Here is a 21,562-nt window from a genome sequence, read left to right as displayed (position 1 = left end):
TGTTTTGTTTTAATGATTACTACTGTGAGTTTTAAGTTGTAAACAGCCGGGGAGAAGGCACAAAATAAATGACTTCATGTTATTCTGCTACGATATTTGTTTTTTCTTTGTGAAAGAAGTGTGTCACCACGAAACCACAAATTAAAAGCATTGGGGAATGTTTTGAAAAGGATTGCTCTTGCATCGAGACGACTCATTAACTAATACTAGCTAAAATATTTTAGGATACCAACTACATGTTCGAAGTTTCATTATCCACCCAATTCATTTTCGTTTTTTTCCACCAGAAACACATATGTCAGGAGGGATTTCGTGAAGCCACTGAATCATGTTTAAAGCCTAATATATAAGATTTTTTCGACTGAGATTATGAATCGACCAATGTTAAATCATCACTGAAAGCACTGGACGGGCGTTCCGACTTATTTCGGGACTCCTGAGCAGTGTGCACCCACGATCTTGCATGCGGTATTCGAACCCAGGACTTTAAGCTCTAAACCACTGAGCCGGCTTCCAATGATGTCTAACCTCAACCAATCCACGAAATCGCACGACCATCTTCCATTGTCTGAGGTAGATCCCTGTCTCACTAGAGAGACAATGATTGATTCATGATCTCAGTCGAATAAAACCCAACAATCTCCACAACCCTATACTGATAATATGAGATTTTTGGGGAAAATAACACCCATTAACATAACACCTCATCACAAAGTAGTATGTAGACACCGTTAAAAATAAGAGATATTATAATATGGGGTAACGAGGATCTGAATTTTCCTAGTAACACTTTTCGTAATAGGAATTTTTGATAAACTTATGTTACAAATGGTAGAGGTAAGTAGTTAATGGTTGATGTGACATCCTTATTAGTTGTCATTTGATAGGCAATGCAGTCATATTATAATGGTTCAATATTTTGTAAATAAAATCCGTAACTTAGTTTTACATATTCAGTCAGTTAGTCAGTAGCTTTATTTTCCAAAATTTATTTCGTTGGGTCTGATCTGTTTTAACACCAACATTAATATCTTGGCAAAGTAACCTATTGAAATTTATCGAGTTACAACACTCTTCTTTGTAATGAAGTAAGAATACAGGTCAATGAAGACAATTTCCATTGTTTTAGTATCTAAGATTGCGCCATAAAATTACATTGTATTATACATATTTAAATCACTAAGCAACTTCAACTGTTTGAAAACAAGCCGACTTAACAAATAATTACATATTAGTTAATACTGACGCCTTTTGTTTACCTAAACAGCTTAGTGACGATTTGCATTGTAAATACAATCTTCATTACCATACAGTAGGAACTTACCGTGAGTCATCTGAAAGACGTAAGTAACATCGTATTACATGTTTTAAAAGACGTAACGACTGCTCCCTCGCCAAATGGATCACCATTTTGTCCAAAACAGTAGCTACATGTGCAAATCGTTCATAAGTCTGACAGATATACGCTAGGCCTACTTCATCCAACAACAGTTTCTGCATAATGAAAGTAGCTACCTAGATTACAATGAATATGATAATAATAGAAATAACTATAATATAAAAATTTAGTTAACCAACTTATTCTTGCGGATATAACTTAAAAACAATTGAGAAACTCTCATGAAAATGAAATCAGATAAAACAGATAAATCAAATCTACTAAACTGTAATTTATTAGTTCTTGATTGGATGAAAAATCCAACTAAAAGGTAAAAACATCGAGTTTCTAATCTTTAAAAGCGAAGCTAAATTTTAAAATTTTTAACCAAGAAATAAAGTTGAAGCCAAGCTAAGTGATCAATACAGAGGAGATTTAATCGTCCAATTACTTTTTTTTAACATAAGTACCTCATACATATAATCAAACGTAATGCTGTGATTCCTCCCATAAAGTAAGATAAGTAGTCTCAGACGATAAAATACATATATACAAAACAAATGAATGGTTACGAAAAAGTAAATAAAATGTGAATTTTAAATGATTATTCTTTATTGTAAAATCATAAATAAACATAGACCCAAAAGATATAACTCCAATGTGACGACAAATGGTTTCATAATTTCATCGAATAAATATTTAGGCTGTCCAGAAAGGGTGGATTTAAGCGAATTCAGTTTCTTTGAAACTCAAGATATTCAGCCGCACAGATTTAAAATAGTAAGCCAATCCAAATCCTTGATTTGATAAATTATAATTCTATACCACATTTTCCTAACTAATATGAAAATGAATAATCGAATTGACTGAAAGGTCTACGACTTACAGTCTTGCTCAGTTCACTTCCTGACTCCATAATTACTAGACAAAGAGGTATAATTTCTGAACCAAGTAAGAAGGCTATAACTTCTGGTTCGTCAGTCTGAAATTAAGATAAAGCATCTGTATTAAATCACATAAGGTTTTTATTTTTGATAGTTATGTCCAATAAGACTTGCAATATGTAGAATGTTGCATAATAAGTTTTAAAAACATTTTCGTAGTGTCAGGCTAAGACAATTATCTTTTTAATTTGATGTTGTACGAGCGGTTTTCAACGAATTACTGGACTTGAATGATTACACTTTGAAATACAAAGACTGATTACAAAATATTTTAGGTATGTATAGTGAGGTGGGGAATTCATTAAATGTATTGTTGTAACCTTATAAAACACTCACCGGTCCTAAACAACACGAAGATATTATAAGTTTTCATACCACTACCAATGCTGTAAAACTGTTAAGTGAAGAACTCTGAATTTAAGAGAAAGATTCTAATTAGGCGAACTGAGATGTCAATTTTTGTTAATACTAACAAATATACCACGGTAGCTGAGATACAACAAAAACTAATTCGTAAAAGATACCTACTAAATACGTGCCATAAATTCGCGTTGTTTATTATTATTGATAATAAATACTGGAGAACGCAAGGTGACAACATGAAACACCAGATATAGTATAAACAGTTAGTCAATATAAGTAAAGTGTGAAGAGAAGCCACATCCACTGATTACATCCCACAAACAAAAAATATCCGAGTGATAGTCAACTAATTTACCATTTGTGTACGCGAACAGTACCCGACCACTCACATAAATAAAATGATGAAGTGTAGCGCATATTTATGCGATGCTTTCTTGTACCAATATTCATGCACTTAAATTTAAGTAAAAGATGTCCAGCATGGTGGATAGATTTTATCTAACAAGTATCAAGCCTTAAATAAGTGGGGTGGGCCTGCCTCCCTCTCGAAATGCTCTCACACGGCCACGCGTATAAAGCCTCTGCCAGGGAAGTCCTAACCACTGCCTTCTCGTGGCAGGGGTGTTGTTCACAAAAATGAGAGGACGAAAAGCGAATGTCCGACGCTTTAAGCGGACCCCAAACCAAATCAATGGTGCACATGAGCTCCAGTATCCAGCGGGAACAAATGGCGTATGGACCAATTCCCTGGTCACATCGCTATCAGCCACCGATGGAGGGGCTCGATAGAAGACTGTCGCTCATTCTGAAGCACATGCCTAGATTCAGATCATGCTCTAGTACGAGCGCGTATCTGTCTGCGTCTTACTGGACGTAGGGAAGACGCTGCAAGGAAGCCTCTTGGGGGCCTACTTAATGATAGTCAAGCTAAGAGTATATTTCAGGAACAACTAGGAAAACAGTTAGGCAGCCATGTAGGTGATGCCCACCCCGAGGCAGCATGGAATGATATCCGAAAAGCTGTGGAAACTGCAGTAATATCTGCTAGTACGGTCAACCATAAGGTTAGGGAGAAACACTGGATCTCAGCAGCATCTACCGCACTGGTAGATGCTCGACAACTCAGTTCATCTGGATCTGAACATAACGAAGAGCGGAGTCAGCTTAAGCGCAAGTTGACAAGAAGCCTACGCAATGATCACGAACAGTGGTGGGTAGCGAAAGCAAGAGAGATGGAAAAGGCAGCGGCAATAGGTAATAGCAGACAATTGTTCAGACTTGTTAAGAAAACCGGTATTAGGAACCCGACTGTTAGCGAAACAATGTCAGAGAAAGATGGACATATTATACATTCTCAATCCAGGAGATTAGATCGATGGGCAGAACACTTTAGGGATCAGTTCAACTGGCCTTCAGTCACACTTCGGTTTCCCACGATCTCCAGTCAACCCGAATGGCAAGTTAATTTAGGTCCTCCGACTCTTTACGAAGTTGAAAAATCCATAGGAAATCTGAAGCGAGGGACAGCAGCAGGCCCTGACAGGTTTACTCCTGAGATTTTTAAGGATGGTGGTCCAGTATTAGCAGTGAGATTAACTGAGGTCTTAGGTAGAATTTGGGAACTGGAGGTAATCCCATCTGACTGGTCTCAATCACTGATTGCTACAGTCTATAAGAAAGGACAAAATCCTCTTGTGACAATCACAGAGGAATCAGTTTGACTAATATAGTGTCTAAAATATTAGCTTCAATAATACTTCGACGCCTAATCAAAGCTCGTGAAGAGCAGATTAGAGAAAACCAGGCTGGTTTTCGACCTGGATGTGGTTGTATAGACCACATATTCACACTACGTCAGGTTCTAGAACACAGACACACGTTCAGACGCCCCACAATCGTAGTACTTCTCGACCTTAAGGCGGCATTCGACTCTGTTGATCGTGAGGTTCTGTGGCAATGTTTGTCACTGAAAGGAGTACCAGAGAAGTACATTAACCTTGTAAAGGCTTTCTACTCGAACATAACTGGTCGAGTGAGAGCTTATGGCGAACTGTCATCAGAATTGATTACCTCAAGTGGTGTTCGTCAGGGCTGCCCACTCTCTCCATTCTTGTTTAACTTTGTGGTCGACGTACTTTTAGAGATAACACTTTCCTCATCTAAATTTCCAGGGGTTGAACTTCTACCAGAAGATTCACTTGTTGACTTAGAATATGCTGATGACATAGTTTTATTTGGTGAAGAGGCTGACAAAATGCAGAGTCTTCTGATCACTCTAAGCAACAATGCAGACATGTTCGGGATGCGATTCTCGCCCTCGAAATGTAAAATGTTGCTTTAGGATTGGGTTGCATCGACACCCGAACTAATGATAGGAAGTGAAGTAGTTGAGCGTGTCGACCGCTTCATTTATCTTGGAAGTCTGATCAGCCCTTGTGGTTTGGTGTGTGACGAAATCTCAGCACGGATACAGAAGACTCGACTAGCTTTTGCCAACTTGCGTCATTTATGGCGTAGGCGAGATATCCGTCTATCAACCAAAGGACGGGTTTACTGCGCAGCAGTTCGTTCCGTCCTACTTTATGGCAGTGAAACATGGCCGGTAAGAGTAGAGGATATTCGTAGGTTACTAGTATTTAATCATAGGTGTCTTCGAAATATTGCTCGTATATCTTGGGACCATCGAGTAAGTAACGCAGTTGTTAGGAAACGGGTACTAGGTAAGGATGGCAAATCCATTGATGAAGTAGTGAAACTTCATCAGTTGAGATGGCTGGGACACATGTTAATTATGCCCAACCACCGACTGTCTCGACGATGTTCAGTGGTATAGGAGTAAGTTGGAAGAAAGCTAGGGGCGGCCAGACCAAAACATGGCACAAGTCCATGAAGTCACTGACAAGTTGACTGAGTCATGTTGGTAGGTGTAGACTACCTGGTTGGGGACCACGAGATGATAGCAACCGATGGTTAGAGACCCTGAATGACATGGCTGAAAATCGTTTGCAATGGCGCAGGTGCATCTACTCTTTGTGTTCTCCCAAATTTTGATCTCCTTATTCCTCCTTGTCTCTTTTTTTCTCCTCTCAAATTTATTCCACTGTATTATACTCTATAAGTAACATCTCCAAACACTAATCTTCCCGATTACTGCTTATACTCTTATTACCTCTACCACTACGGGATTTGAATCGACAACTGCATCTCTGTGCTAATGTGGTGTGGCAACTCGAACTGATGTACGTACGTACGAAGTTCTACGTTGTAACTGACTGACTGACTGACTTGGTCACCGGCTACCATGTGACTGCATCTCCTCACAATTCTCCACTGCCTTGTGGGTCAGACCTAAAGGTCAAAGGCTCGGGGAGTGGCCCCATAAGATAACCACCTGCTTCGGTCTGGGCACCCGGGCAGTATCACAGCCTACACACGAACAGAATGATATGACAATACTTACGGAAAATACTATACTTGCTTCGATTAACAGTCAAACGACTCACGTTATTATTATTTTATTATTATTTACTACGTCATTTACTCACTTTCTTTTATTCCCACTCTATCTATCCTTACTTCCCGACCTATGGTGGAAACTCGATTCCATCTAAACGTTCTCGAATCACTGCCTGGTTGGAAATTGTATGCCACCACCAAGTACGAGTACTGAAGCAGTTTTTCTGAAACCACGTGCACCATTCAAACTGGCCGCCTTCAACGTTCGCACACTTATGCACGTTGGACAACAGATAGAGCTGGCTATGTCTTTGGAAAGTCTTAATTTCGATGTTTGCTGTCTATCCGAGACCCGTATTCAAGATTCTGGCGAAGTACTACAAGTTCGATCTCCATCTGTCGCTTCGAAAAGCTTGTTTCACGTGCGCTTATCCGGGGACCCTGTGGCATCTTCGTCTGGTCTTGCTGGCGTTGGTGTCGCACTAAGCGCTAGAGCTGCGGCAGCACTAATCGATTGGATCCCCATTAACAGTCGGTTATGTGCTGTTAGATTAGAAAGTCCCATCAAAGTGAGAAGAAATCGGCGTGAGAAACGATGTATTTTCGTCATCTCCGCTTATGCCCCGACAGATTGCAGTCCGGATGCAATCAAAGATGAGTTTTACCACCAGTTATCTGTTCTTCTCCAGAAAGTGCATTCGACAGATATTGTAGTACTAGCCGGAGACTTGAATGCTCAGGTCGGGCGTCTAGGCACAGAAGAGAGTCGTTTAGGTGGCCGACGGGGACTTGTTGGTGTTACGTAATGAAATTGAGCATAGCTTGCGTAAGGACCGAGAAGCCTGGTGGTCGAAGCGTGCTAATGAGCTGGAAGCAGCAGCAGCATCTGGTAATTACCGGAAGCTCTTCCGATGGGCAGAATTTTTCGAAGGGCAGTTCAACTGGCCTGCTGCTCCGGCAACATCGGTCAGACTGTCCTGCTCTCCATGGCTGGTGACGACTGATCCACCAAATGAGGCGGAAGTCCGCAAGGAACTCCAACTCTTCAAGCGCTACAAATCACCTGGCCCAGATGACTTGCCTCCGGCTCTTTTTAAAGATGGTGGTGATTTTGTGACTAAGGAACTGACGACGTTGTTTACAAAGGTCTGGGAGCTCGAGAGTGTACCAACGTCATGGAATGAGTCGATAGTTGTCCCTATCTTTAAAAAGGGTTCACGTCGTATATACAAACACCTCAGGCAGAGTGAGGACATAGAACCACCTCTCTCCATTGTTCCATTCAAGCAGTGTAGTTAGGCAGGGTTGCCGAATCTCACCATTCCTCTTCAACTTTGACATCGATGACATTCTGGAAACAGCTCTGATGGATGTAAGTAATGGTTGTGTTGATCTGTTGCCTGAAGAAAGACTTCTCGACCTTGAGTATGCGGATGATATTGTCTTATTGTGCGAGAATGTCCAAGGCATGCGATCCGCACTTAATCAGTTGGAAATCAGTGTCCGTAGGTATGGTATGTGCTTTGCACCTTCGAAGTGCAAAGTACTTCTACAAGACTGGCAGGATTCTAATCCTGCACTCACCCTGGATGGTGAGCAGATAGAAGTAGTCGAGAAGTTCGTGTATCTGGGTAGCTACATAAGTGCTGGTGGTGGTGTGAGTGATGAGATCAATGCACGTATGGTGAAAGCCAGAGCGGCTTATGCCAATCTGAGCCACCTTTGGCGCCTTCGTTGTGTTAGTCTGGCTGTAAAAGGTCGGATCTACAAGGCGTCGGTGAGAGCAGTTTTGCTCTATGCTTGTGAAACCTGGCCTCTCCGAGTTGAGGATGTTAGACGACTCTATGTTTGATCATCGCTGTCTCCGAAGGATTGCTAACATCCAGTGGCAACATCATATCAGTAATGCAGAGGTTCGGAATCGTGTGTTCGGGCGCAGAGACGTTATCAGATATGGCTCAGAATATAAGCCAGTAGAGATCCTGCTGTAACCTTCTTTGATTTTCTTCATAAAAATGTGGTTGTATCTTTCTTAACTGAAAGATTTCTTCTGGTTGTGTGGTGTGAGCTACTTATATTGATATGAGTAGTATATTACATGAGTTAAAAGAACGTGATGTCTGGCAGCAGAAAATGGGGAAGATCAAGAACACAATGGAATATGTGAGAAAACGCATGAACAATGGAATGGGAGACAATGGATTGGTGTTTGCAACAGAAACAGTCCAGTTTGGTTTGATGCATGAATATTTTGCAAATTGACAATTTACTATATGGTATTCAGATTTTATTGAGATAGTCTGTAATTGTTGTGTTAAATACATTCGATTGTCCCCCCCCCGTGTTCTTGTTCACTACAGTTATACCTTTCTGTCTTCCCGATTATTACCATTCTTCTTCTTTTTCTTCTTCTTATTACACCACCTTACACTAATCTATTCGTTATTGTTCTTTTTTTCTTTCTCTTCGAATTCTCATTGTTTTGTGTGGCGCATATATATTTGGTGCCCTCTTGTACCAATATTTATGTATTCAAATAAATACATAAATAAACTAGTAGTCGATAAGGTAAAGACTGACTTCAAGTAGCATAATATATATAAAAAAATAACTCAGTCAAAATTGACTATAATGTAACATCAATCAACAAGAAGACGTAAAAAACTCATTCTAAAGATAAGTAGTAAATATATATGTAAACACTTACCTTAACAAGTGCACCAATTACCCCTAGGCTTGTTAACCTTAGATATTCGAATGGGCGTGTTCGATTATTTGTGTTCAAAAATGTGTACAAATAAAGAGGTATGTTAGCTTTCAAAAATTCATTTCTGGTTTCCGGGTGGGAAGCTAAACATTGCAGAAGAGCCAACGCGTTGCATACACGATTAGATTGGTGTGCCTTAGAGAACAAAAGCATCAAAATATAAACTTTTTCAAATGATAAAACACTATCATTTATGCAAGTGACGTTAACGAAACAAATAATGGGGCTATGTAATTCAGAGGTACTTCAAAGTAAATTATAATATTACCGTAGGCTACGAAACTTAAGCAGTTTAATGAAAAAGTAGGTGTGGAAAACATCACCAAAGGAAATAGTTCCGAAATGATGTGGTTCAAATACATTTTGTTACTAAAGAGAAAAAACAATTACTGAAGGTAGAATGAATTAGTGATTTGTAGTTTTCTACTAATAACACTTTAAATAGTTTGCGTTTGAGAACGCAACTGACTTGAGAAAGTGTTGCATAATGAAAGCAGCTAGCCGACAATCTTAAAACGTGTTTTAAAAATTTCCAGTTAAGTGATTTATATGAGAAACGACAGCGGAAATCAATGTTATGATCTTAAAGACTGTTTATCCGAACTGTGCACGAACGAAAGGTTACTTGGATTAGGTATACAGGACGAACTTAATCACTATGGTAAAATAATTATTATTCACTAATGTTAAATTTATTCACGCATTTGAATAAGTGCTAAACCGAACTTGCATCAAATATTAACGAACTTCTTAAACCAATATCGTTGGAATAGGCTTGAACCAAGAACGAACAAACCCCGACACTACTGAACGACAGGTTCACAAGGAAGTTACTACTAAGTGATTACTTAAAAAGCAACGTTCATTCCCAAAACGCAACAGGCGTAAATTGGTTGACGTATTACTGGTCTTTCCTTAAGGTCGTGAAGTCCAAAAGTAAAGAACAGAATTGATATAACCCAAACCTGGCCAAAGAAACGAACCCACTTTCTGTGACTTTAGATTATTTATATATTATTTCGTACATTTCACGTCTTCCACAGTAGTTTTACATTAATGAACACATTCCTTTGTTCAGCTTTGTAATTTATATTTTGACATGCCTTCAGCCAAAAAATCAACCTGAACTGATTTTGTGTTATTAATATTTATTTTTCGGACATGTGTATCCCAGTTTCGTTAAAGGCAAAATTAAGAAATTTTAAGAGTGCTTAATTCATAAGGCACCCCCAAGGCAAACCACTGATATAAAAATATACAGTGACAATATTTGAGGCTCTAGTCTACTTTGGTATAATACTAGAAAGGCATAGAAGGAAGCGCAAACAGTACATATGAGCATCCTTAAACAATGACTGACAGAACCAATAATTTCATCTGAAACGGAAGTCTTATAAAATCAACCATAATCCCACCGTAAGATGAATGTATTAGATTAATTTTATTACTAAGATATTCTTTATATCGGACTCTTCAATTAATACTGAATGAAGCATACAAACTAACGTCCTAAAGCTAATATTGCTTATGAAGTTGCAATGATAAACAGCAAATAAGTGCTGCAAACAAAAGGACAGCACAGTAAAATAGAACAACTAACATTAAGATTGTTGTTAGGAATATGAATAAAAATACGAAAAGTAGTTCAGTTACCAAGCAACTATATTACAATTACAATTAAATGCACAGCCGAAATCTTCAGAAATAGCTATCAAGCTTCACATCCTCATCAACAAAATTCGGCTTCGTGTTTGAATGGTTAATCCCACATCCATCCAAGTCATTTTTTACATATATAAAGACCTAAACTAAGAGCTTTTTCGAATATTCAGACTGACCTAGCTAGTTTGCATTGTTAACTTATTTTGACCTATCACATTATCATTGAGATATTTTTTGAAGAGTGAACAGTCATTGTATTTGTCGAGTACGTGAAAAGTAGGTGTCAATTTAGATAGTTACTTGGTTTATATATTTAAGTCTCGATACTTTACGACAACAAGCAAAAATATCAAAGACGAAGACTTAGTAAATGAAATGATAAGCTTAAAAATGAAGAAAATAGTGAATGGTATCAAGGAATCAAGAGAATAGATGAAATGAACCCATCAACACCAATGTGAGTCGGAGTCAAGTAATAACAACCAATGTCGTAAAAAATGGTAAGGTATACAAACAAGGCAATCGTGAATACAGTGTTTGAGTTCATCACAAATAGAATCTTCAACTAAGTTCCTTTTTAAAGTTTCTTTAAATTTCCTCCAAAGTCATTTTCATACTGCACTCACCATATTTTCCTGAGAGTTATCGATGACAAATCCAGTAAAATCACTTAGGATTGGTGTAACTTTGCTTATTTAATCATCTTGGTAAAAAATAAGTTCACTAGAACCCCTCTCTAGTCGAAGTACCAGGATTATCCAATCGTTTATATGTTTTCTTAATACTTCGTGCTTAAATTTTATTAATGCATTCGTCGAAATACTTGTGAGAAAAATAATAATATCATCTCTTCCTTGCGAACCCTGAGATGCACATAAGTAATCTAACGAGTATAAAATTAAGTCCAAGACAGAGAAATTCCCCCTAGAACTTAAAATTCATAAACCAAGAAAATATAACAGGATTTAAAAAAGCTCAACTTGGACGTTTATAACAACAATTGTCAGAACTGAAACCTATGGATATTGAAAAACAAGGTTGGTATCCTCAATTATGACACTAAAACATCAATTCTACAATCTAGAGTACCGAATAGGGATCATGAGGAAACATTAAGTGAACTTATAAAGGACGATACAATTATGGTACTTTGATTAAACAAAGGTTATGGTGGTTATTTTAGACAACGGTAATTATATACGTTGAAAAGCATCTACACTAAGTTTTTACAAAATATGTCATCGATAGCTCTCAGTAAAGTACAGCGGATGCAATACGGAAAAGGCTTTCAAAGGAACTCAAAGAATCTTTGGGGAATTTTCCGACAATTTCAAAAGTGTATCAGTTGCTATTATTGATTGAGATTCATAAAAGGCACCAATCATATAAAATTAACCTGAGCAATTTTGAGTCAATGAATTAATATCTCTAGTGTCTGAATTTTGTCTGGGAGACCTTATGGCGAAAATGATTGTTTTAACAGACGTTCAAAGTAGTAATTTTCAAGTTATGTGGTTGTGAAGGGGTAGTGGAAAAATATAACCTTGATTTAAATGTTAACAAAAGTTTTTCATGATTTACATTCATCCTTAAAACTTATTACAACCAATAGATACTCTTGATCATAAAATCACCAATTGGAAATAGGTTATGAGAGGATTGACTAGTTCAGGTTGGGGGTTGGCGTTAAAAACTCGAAATATCCTGAAATTCCTTATGTACTTCGGTGCTTTGACTTTACGATGATTTATGAACAATGAGTCCAGTTAATAAAAAATCTTGGTTACAAGTATGCCAAAATAATTAAACTGGTGCTACAACGAAGCATTGTTCTTTTTTCGCTGACAAAAAATACATCAATCTCTAACCTTATTATTGACTTTTACATGCACAAGTATTTCAAATGTTGGTCGTGGTTAACTATTAAAAATAAATAACATGGTCACACGTCACTGTGATTATGAAGAATTGAGTAATAAAACGGATCAAATAAAAACATCAAGAGAAACAAAAAAGAACTTGGGGGTTGTATGAACAAACAGTTCGTAAAGTACCAGCGAAATGATATTATCTTTACAAGTTATTTTGTTAACTTCGCTGACATAAGCAGGCATCTTAATTACCTAAAAAATAACAGAAAAGGTCCGAAAGCATCAAAAAACAAGTGAACATCTAGTGCAGAGCATTAAACACTAGCTGCCTGATTGAGACTTTGTAATATGAATGACTCATAGTGATACCATAAATGGGATCACTTCGAGTAGTTTACATATTTCCAGCTCAGAAAATCTACATTAAGAAATCAGGTATACAGTGAGATCTAAATCTCAGAATTGGGATCTAAAAGGACAGAGGTCAATGAGAATTTCTGTTCTGTTCAAACTACTGTTTAACAATTTGGTAGCTTTCTGTAAAAACGTAGTTTTACAGAAGAAATTACAAACGTGTTAAACTCTAATTGCTGAAGAGCCGCTTAAAGACAAAAACAAACCCAAGTTCGCCTGGTGAATAAGAAGGCAAAAACGAAGAGCATTTGGTCAAAGGTTATATAGAAACGCTGGTAAGACAAAAAATCACTAGCTTCATACATGCGTAAACTTCTTATACGGGAAATTATGTCTAACAACTTACGCTTAAATTTGGTGGATTGATGTAAGGATAAATAGCACATATTTCTTGCAGCAACGCAGCAATAGAGCCACAGGAATGCCACAGAAGTGGAGCAAGTTCAGGAACCGACTCTCTTTTTTTACTTTACGAAGGAAACTGAGTATAGACAAAATACAGTATACCATAATTCAAGGAGTGCACTTTCCCGGGTTTCTACATTGGTTAATGAAGCAACCCACTTGTAAACACTTTCCATATCAGAGGCGGATGAATTACTTTGGGAGGAAGTTCGGACACTAGACATTTGTAGCGAAGTACTTAACCTTGGCGCTTTTAACAAAAGTACTCAATGTACAATAACTTTGTGGCCTGTAGCATCAACATATTGTCTTTTTCACAAACATTTTATTATTGGGGTGAACGTACTGTGCTAAGTTAACACTTACTAAGAGTATTTTCTTTCTATATATTTTGAAAAATATTCCTGGGATTATTCACTGTAGGTAAGTGAGTTTATTCCAAAACAGTGATGTTACTAGAAACAAAAGCTACCGTGTTATCTCTTGTTCGATTGATGGACTGTGGTAAGAGCATTGTAAAATCAGAATATAGAGCAGTAAAGAAAGTACAGAAGCTCAGACCAAATACATAGGATAAACAAAATAGCGAAAAAATAGATGAAAATGTTGACTCCAGGTAAATATATGATAAAAGATAAAGTAAGGCATTGCAGGTATGCAAATTAAGTGTGGATACTTTGCTGCACGGGGTCTAGGTAATCTATCTAAAAATAATTTTTCTAGTGTTAATGTTGAACCTCTGTATTCAAAATCCGTGATTTAGTAAGCCACTGTCTGGTTTCCTTTTAAAACTATCGGCAGAGCTGGCTGTTATTACATCTGACACTAAATGGTCTTAGGTGTGCGGGTCCTATAGTAGAAAAAATTGAAATTTCACCTAGGTATTATCTGATCAAAGCGTTGTTAAACTACAAATACTCGTGGCATCTCCAATCTTATCGATATGAGATTTTCTTTTATAATGACGTGAAGGATCAGCGTAAGTAAAATCATGTTAATGAATTGATTCTTCTTTAGCACAGTTTCGTTGAAGACTTCTCTGCTCATATCAATTGTTCCTTCGGATGAGGCAAAGTGTTGTGTTAAGTTTCGACTAGTCTTTAATATATTTTTCACACTCATGTGTGTACATGTGCATAAGCGTCCTTTGAGATGTACACTCGAATTAAAACGGTTTTTATTTTCTCTATAGATAATGGTACTTCCCTCATTACCTAAATCCTTAAAATTTCTATATCTCTATGAACTCATTTCAGTTATAGATTTTGGTTTTATTCGATTATATGAAGCTGTTAGGCCTTTTGTTGATTGCGTTTATTTTGTTTAACTAAACACTTCGTGGTGATGGCAGTTGTTTTGGCCGAGTGTTTCCCCTGATTGTTCACATTTGAATTGGCTGGTCAAATTATCACGAGTGAGAATCACTTGTTCATAAATGATGCTTCCCAGGTACGTGAAATTTTATACCAGTCCCAGAGCTTCTTCATCACGTGACTGGGTTGGTGTTCTGTGTCGTATTTGAAGATCTTGCTTTCCTCTTGTATATGCTGAGGCCTACTGATGCAGAGGCTTCTGCTACATTTACTGTCTTCGCCTGCATACGTTGGTGTGTATGAGATGAAAAAGCTAGGTCATCTGCGAGGTCCAGATAGTCTAGCCGCATACAATCTATCTGTTGTATTCCATGCTTACCCTGAGATGTGAAGTTATTTGTAATTCAGTAGACCACCAGGAGGAAGAGAAAGGTCGATAGTAAGCAAAAATGTCTGACACCGGACCTCGCTTGAAAGGGATTAATCGGCTGTCCTCCACTCACAACTTTGCAATGTAGTCGGTCTTATGTATTCCGCATGATGTTGACGATCTTTTCAGGTACACCATAGTGTGAGAAAAGGATCCATAGGGTTCTCCTATCCACTGTCAAATGCTTTCTCATATTCAAGAAAGTTGATGTATACTGACGTGTTCCATTCAACTGACTTTCCAACAATGATTTATAGTGTCGTGATTTGGTCTGTGCATGACATATACTTACGGAATCTGACCGAATCTTTCATCAAGTTCAGCAACATTATTGAAAACCTTTCTTGGTACTGATAGTAGTGTGATGCCTCTGCAGTTCTCACATTTGCCCAGATCCTTCCTTGGCATCTTGATGAGGTATCCTTCTTTTCAGTCTATCGGAACTTGTTGATTTTCTCAACTCGTTCTGAATATAACGTAGAGTATGTTTGCAGGTATCTCTGTTTCTGACCTCACCGCCTAGTCTGGTATACTGTCAGACCCTGCTGCTTTCCCACTCTTGATTCGTCTGATGGCCATCCTGATTTCTTTGATAATTAATAGAGTGACATCTATAGGTAGGTCTGTGTGTGTTGCTTCGAGTTCCTCAAAGTGCTCTCCCCACCTGTTCTTGAATCTCAGTGATTGTCTTGCCTTCTTTGTCCTTGACCGGTCTCTATGGTTTACAATATTTCCCCGCTAGTTTCTTCGTTGTGTCGTATATTTGTTTCATATTTCCTCCTGTTGAAGCTTTGTACGCTGTCGTTGCTAGATCTTCCACATATCTCTTCTCGTTAGCTCTAATGCTCTCCTTCACTTGTTTGTTAGCTTCGGTGTATTCAGCTTGTGCCTTGAGCTATCATGTATCCATCGAGCTTGTCAGTATCTCGAAAGAAGGCTGTATTAAACATTTGTACTGCTGTTTCTCCACTTGTCCAGTGGTTCTTTAGTTTCGGTCCCATCTTGACAACCGCTGGGTGGTGACCTGAAGCTCCTCTCCTGTTTTTCCTATCATCTATCGACCTTTCGAATTTTTTGCTGCTGCACATATGAGCGATCTGATTCTCCGTAGTGTAACGCTTTGAGACCCATATAGCTTTGGGTATGTGTTTGTGGGGGAATATTGTGCCGCCTATAACCATTTTGTTTAATGCACGTAAGTTTGCAGATCTGTCACCATTCTCGTCACTTTCTTCCAGGCAGTTCATGTCGTCCGATCGTATCTTCATACCCTGTGTTGTCCATTCCGACTTTGGCGTTTACGTCACCCATCAGGATGGTCAAGTCCGTTTCTGAGCACTTCAGTATGATCGACTGCAGCCTCTCAGAGGACGGATCTTTATCGTCTTCATTGCCGGGTGCATACCACTAGACAACGTTCATTGTGATTTCCTCATTCTTTGTTTTGAATGATGATTGGATGACTGTGGGTACATGAGACTCCCATCTCATATGTGCTTCACGTGCTCCATGGAACAGCACCAGAGCAACTCTGAGTGTATGGAGCGTTTCCCTCTTCGTGCCTGAAGTACAACGGCACCACCTCCGCATCTAGTAATTTGCTGTCCAGATTGGTTTCAATTGGTTTCACTGATTCCGAGTACTGCCAAGTTGTATCTCCTCATTTCCGTAACTATTTGATGGGTCCTTTCAGTCTCATACATTGTCCGGATATTCCGTTTCCCCAGATTAACTGTTGCTCTGTTTGTTATAAGGGGCGTCGGCCTCGTCCCTCCCAAAGAATCTTATCTTTTATCATTTGGAGTCATAATTATTCCGAATTAAGACCCATCACCTTGGAGGTTAGAGTTTAAATGATGTATTTTCGTTCACTCTGGTTAGCGTTTTTTAGCAAGGTAGTTTTTCATAGGTTGTGGTTGTCAAGCCTGTGTTTGACCCTCCTTCTTTACTCGAGCTTGAAACCAGAAGTAACCTAAGAAGAGCCACAGGTCAGGCTTTGTTGCTAATTGCTTATTATTAAACATGGACACGTTATGAACTGCCAACGGTATTGGATATCAAAAGGAGTAACATTTGTTTTTCGCTAACTATTCGCTGCTACACACTATGAGTTTTTCAACATCAATAAATATGTTTTTTACGAGTCGACAGTTATATTTCGGGATTGATACTACTGATAAAACTCAAAGAACGTCAAGACGCATCCACCTTACAACTTGGGTCTAATTCAGAAACCCTACCGATATATTTCAGATGTTATCGAATATGTGCTATATAATATTATTAGATGACTCGGACGCATTACGTCGTTCATGAACACTGAACAAACGAAAATCTGCTTCTTGTATTTAGTGTGGATCTGGGAGCCAGCTACACTGTAATGTACACATAATCTCACACTGATCATTTTCTGGTTTTGACGCTTGGGCACACTAATGGAAATGAAGGATCGGGCAGTTCTACTTACTAATTGACTTGCTTCTATAGTTCCCTTGAGCATTATATCGCTTAGACTCAGTTATACGATAGCCATTTATACAAGAATAAACAGATGTAACTATCAAAGCAGTTGAATTTAGATAATTGAACCTATAAACCCTAAAAACAAATTATATATCAGTGTTAGAGGAGAACTGAAGACATTTTTCTGATTTGAACTTTTATATTGAATATTAATAATTTCACTGTTTATGGGGTGTATTTGTTTTACTATACTTCTAGCATGCACAGCATTTCCGGAGTAACGCATTCAGGTGCTTCAATTGAACACACACTCATAGCGAAATTCACAGCATAATCTAGTTTTTTAGATCAAATTTACATCATAATATGACAAATCCATTGACTACATGAACAAACATGATCATTACTCCGGTCTGTGAAACACAAAATTGACGTAACAATGTTGAGTATATTTCCACTCGCCAACTCGTCAACAGCGAATTTGAAATCAGTAAACGTAATTTACCATGGGATCGGGATAGAATGAAACGAATAATCGTGAGCAAGCTAAACGATATCATCATAAAGCATGTTTAAAAGAGATCTGAATAAATGTTAAAATACAGGACATGTAGAAGCAACAAATTAAGGATAGCACTGTCTAAAAAAATGCTTCGGAGGGATTTTCAGGGCTTCCCTTCCGTTATGCTACAAAAATACCCAAATATTTCACCCTATGTAGCAAATGCTTGATAATTGCTGCTAAATAGTATGTGGGTGATTTTCAGTTGCAATCATATGCATAGAATTCGGTCGACAAATTTCAAATTTAATAAGACTCTAAGGTGCAAAATTTATTGGGGATTTATGTTTATCAGTAAGCAAACCGGTCATGAAGAAACAATAAACGTTGGGTTCATGTTTGAAAGACTGTGATGGCTATTAGTAGAAATACACGCAAATCATCGTTGTCAAATTTTGGCATTTATATACACAACTATTCGGCCTCATTCAAATACAGAATGTCCCTTATCAAAATAAAGATATCACGGGTAATTGGAGTTCGACAACGTATTTATGCGTATTACGTTAATAATCGAGGATAAACGAACTCAGTCAAGTCAGAAGCAAGAAAAGCAGGGATTGGAAAATACAATTTAGATGCTATCAATAGGTCGAGAAGTATTTGGCCTAGGCCGGCTAGCAGATGCGATGGATATTTAGCACGGCGTTCACTCATGATCTGATGCGAATGCATGACCGAGCAACTTCAGCTTGAGCGAGTCTAGTAAAACTAATGAGGTCAGCACCATTATTGAAGAAATACAGAGCTGTTAACTTCGTGGATTTACTTACCGTTACAGCTCCCTCTCTATTGAGCAAGCGACGACCCCAGAATGCCGTTAACCAGGGGCGTAAATCCGACGAGCTCGCTAATAGTAAACTTTTTCCTGATAGGATGCTATGTTCAGCTGTACCTCGTCGTCCTTTCCTAATATAAGAGGCCAAATGGTACAACTGCGGGTGAGGCTTTCAGCTATGGACGAAATCGTTCTAGCAACCCTTTAGCTTGTGTGTGGCAACTGTTCATTAGGAGCTCTGTGATTTCTAGTAGTGTATTAAGACAATGAAATGGTCCAGATTTGAACGGGATTCCACGGTTTGTTGTGATAGTTGAGGTACCCAAATCCTGCTACTCACCGTTCGACAAAACGCGCAGGCCACTATTTTGGCAGTAGTGTCTTTCATTAATATTGCTTATGGTTAGCTTACGAAATGTTTCAAACACGCTAAGGGGCAAGTGTCCATTTGAAGAATATCCAACCTGTTCGTAGAACCTACACAAACGTACGTTTGGTTTTTATCTTGATCCGTCATTCAACCATGCAGAACTGACTCCCAGTAAGTCTTCAGTACAGTGAAACTGTAACCCGATTCAGAAGTTGTCCTCATGACTTTCTTTTCGAAAGTGTTCTGTGTCACCTATTAAATATCAGTGTAACCACTAGTGATTTATAAAAACAAGATCCGACATCTATCTACTTAACTGAAAACAAAGTAGAACCCCTGAAGCTTTGATTGTCTGTTCGTTTATTTTGTTTTGTTTCCTTTCTTTCCATCTAAATGATCGAAATCCGCTTGTGTTTCGTGGACGACTGATGTCAGTACTATGTCTATCAGTATTTTCGTGTGTATGAGATAAATTATTAGACTATTTAGCTTTTGAAATTCTAGATCTAGGCCTTGGTAGAACATGCTGTCTGGTAGACTGTACTGACTTTTCGATGCACGTGGGTATAGTGTCTTGCATGTTAATCAGTCTTACCGTTGGCATACTGCACGTAGAGATAGAGGGGTTGTACCATGGAGAATCAGGTATCGATGGTTATATTTGAGGATAAGATGCATAGGGTTCAGCAGATAAATGTTCGACGATGTCTGGTAGTGAATCGTCAGTCATAGGTGTTACAGATTTGGACATTTTATTTGGCTTAGAGGTTGGTGAAATTTCTTTTTTGCTGAAGTTATTGGCCATGATTTGAAACTGGGTGAGTACAGAGTTCGTTAGACTAAATATAGTATCTGAGTATATAGTTGATATTAAGTGTTAACCTGGTTAAAACAATGATCAGAAACTATAAGTACATAATATATTTCAGATCTATTTCAGACTTAAATCCGCGGTAGGAATACATTAACTGATAAGTGTATGTCGAAAAATTTTCCCGAGTAAAATGTATCCGATATACAAGATAGGGTGATAGTCTCCGTGTAATGCACTCTACAAATGAACAATTCGAACAATTCCTAAACCGCGTGAAAAAGTTACCACGTTCAAATTTCGCGCGCAAAGGAACTGTGGATGTTTCTTGACCCAGCTCAGTTTTGTTTTGATGGGTGATACTAAGAGTACCGGCAGTATCTACCAAAAATTTCAAGCCTGAGTTTCTGTCTCTGATATAAAACAAGCGACTGTTTAGGCCAAGTGCATGGTCGCATGCACTTGGTTGGGTTGACAACAAACTTTCAGTGGTACCGACAGAACTGCTCAGATTGTCTGAATATTTTAGACCTATTTTTTGTCTTAGAACTTGGTCGTTGTGGTGACCTGCTCCCATTTGCATTCTTGCGAGAGCCTCATTGAAACCGTTAACACTAGCAATGAGTCCCTCTATGACTAGGTCTTCTGATGTTACTTCAGTTTGTGTATGAATTATCGTGCGTGATCCAGTTGTGGGATCTCTTTCCATTATTTAATCAGCTGTACGCGCTGAATTAGAGGGAGATGTTTCAGGATCTTGTGCATCTAAACAGTGTTGGTCGTATCATGGGAGACCTTGTATCCATCCTTGTTTTGAGACTGCTTCACCCACTGTGTTATCGCTCACTAAGACATGGAGGCGACATAAAACTGTTGCGGCGATCTAACACCTAGTGTTTCTCCTTGGAAAAGCCTTTGTATTCTTTGACCATCTGATAATGGTTAACGGTCCATTATCTTTCGTCTTAAGATGGTGTGTGGTGACGGTGGGCTAAAAATTAAGTAGCGGACGTCTTTGGCGACTAAAGGGGGGGACAGAACATAAATCTCTGTAGCGAATTCCTGTGAGACAATAATTTATGGACGACATTTGAGCAACGCCAAAGTGACCTTGGGTTAGCCTACCTACTTTATGGGGCTTAACGAGGGTTATAAAATTAGGTTGACGAATAAGGTTTATGTTTTGCAGTTGATGATTAGGGTTAGAAGTTTGATTTAGGGTTTTCATCACGAACTGACATGGTTATAATGCCAAGAATCTATTTAGCCAAATAGTGAATGAATTTCGCGCCAAAATCTAGGGCCTGTTGTCGTAACTCTGATTGGTTTGTCCATAAATTATAGTCTCGCCCGAATTCCTTTAGATTTCATATTATGGCTCATGAAATAATGCTCTAGTTGAGCAAACCACAACTCAGGGTCATTACGATCAAATTCTGGAATTCGGGTTTTTGTAGTCATAATAGTGCCTATCTTGACTGGTGGCGAATCCCCCAGGTTTCGGGTTTGCATTTAGTCTAAGATGAGGTATATAACGAATATAGTAATTTGAAAATATTGTAGCGTGTCACGGAA

The 21,562-nt window shown here is 38.4% G+C and overlaps 1 protein-coding gene across 2 annotated transcripts in view; it reads right to left on the bottom strand.

Annotated features, from left to right (window-relative positions):
* The window catches only part of RQCD1 (Cell differentiation protein RCD1), a gene marked incomplete at its 3' end in the record, with an annotated part of 45,003 nt that extends 31,490 nt beyond the window's left edge, over window positions 1-13,513 (bottom strand). Inside the window, exons 1-5 of one of the 2 annotated variants that reach the window (XM_051213356.1) lie at window positions 13,363-13,513; window positions 13,202-13,322; window positions 8,849-9,043; window positions 2,265-2,360; window positions 1,325-2,216 (exon numbers count right to left, since the gene is read on the bottom strand). In XM_051213356.1, the coding sequence (XP_051069327.1) occupies window positions 2,190-2,216; window positions 2,265-2,360; window positions 8,849-9,043; window positions 13,202-13,322; window positions 13,363-13,436 (513 nt within the window). In that variant the 5' untranslated portion in view covers window positions 13,437-13,513. The remainder of the gene's footprint in view (window positions 1-1,324; window positions 2,217-2,264; window positions 2,361-8,848; window positions 9,044-13,201; window positions 13,323-13,362) is intronic. The other variant, XM_051213360.1, reaches the window with a different exon arrangement.
* Window positions 13,514-21,562: the final 8,049 nt, after the last annotated feature.

Source organism: Schistosoma haematobium, chromosome 3 (assembly GCF_000699445.3).
Source record: "Schistosoma haematobium chromosome 3, whole genome shotgun sequence".
Classification (NCBI taxonomy): domain Eukaryota; kingdom Metazoa; phylum Platyhelminthes; class Trematoda; order Strigeidida; family Schistosomatidae; genus Schistosoma; species Schistosoma haematobium.
This window is presented reverse-complemented; position numbering and strand designations above follow the sequence as displayed.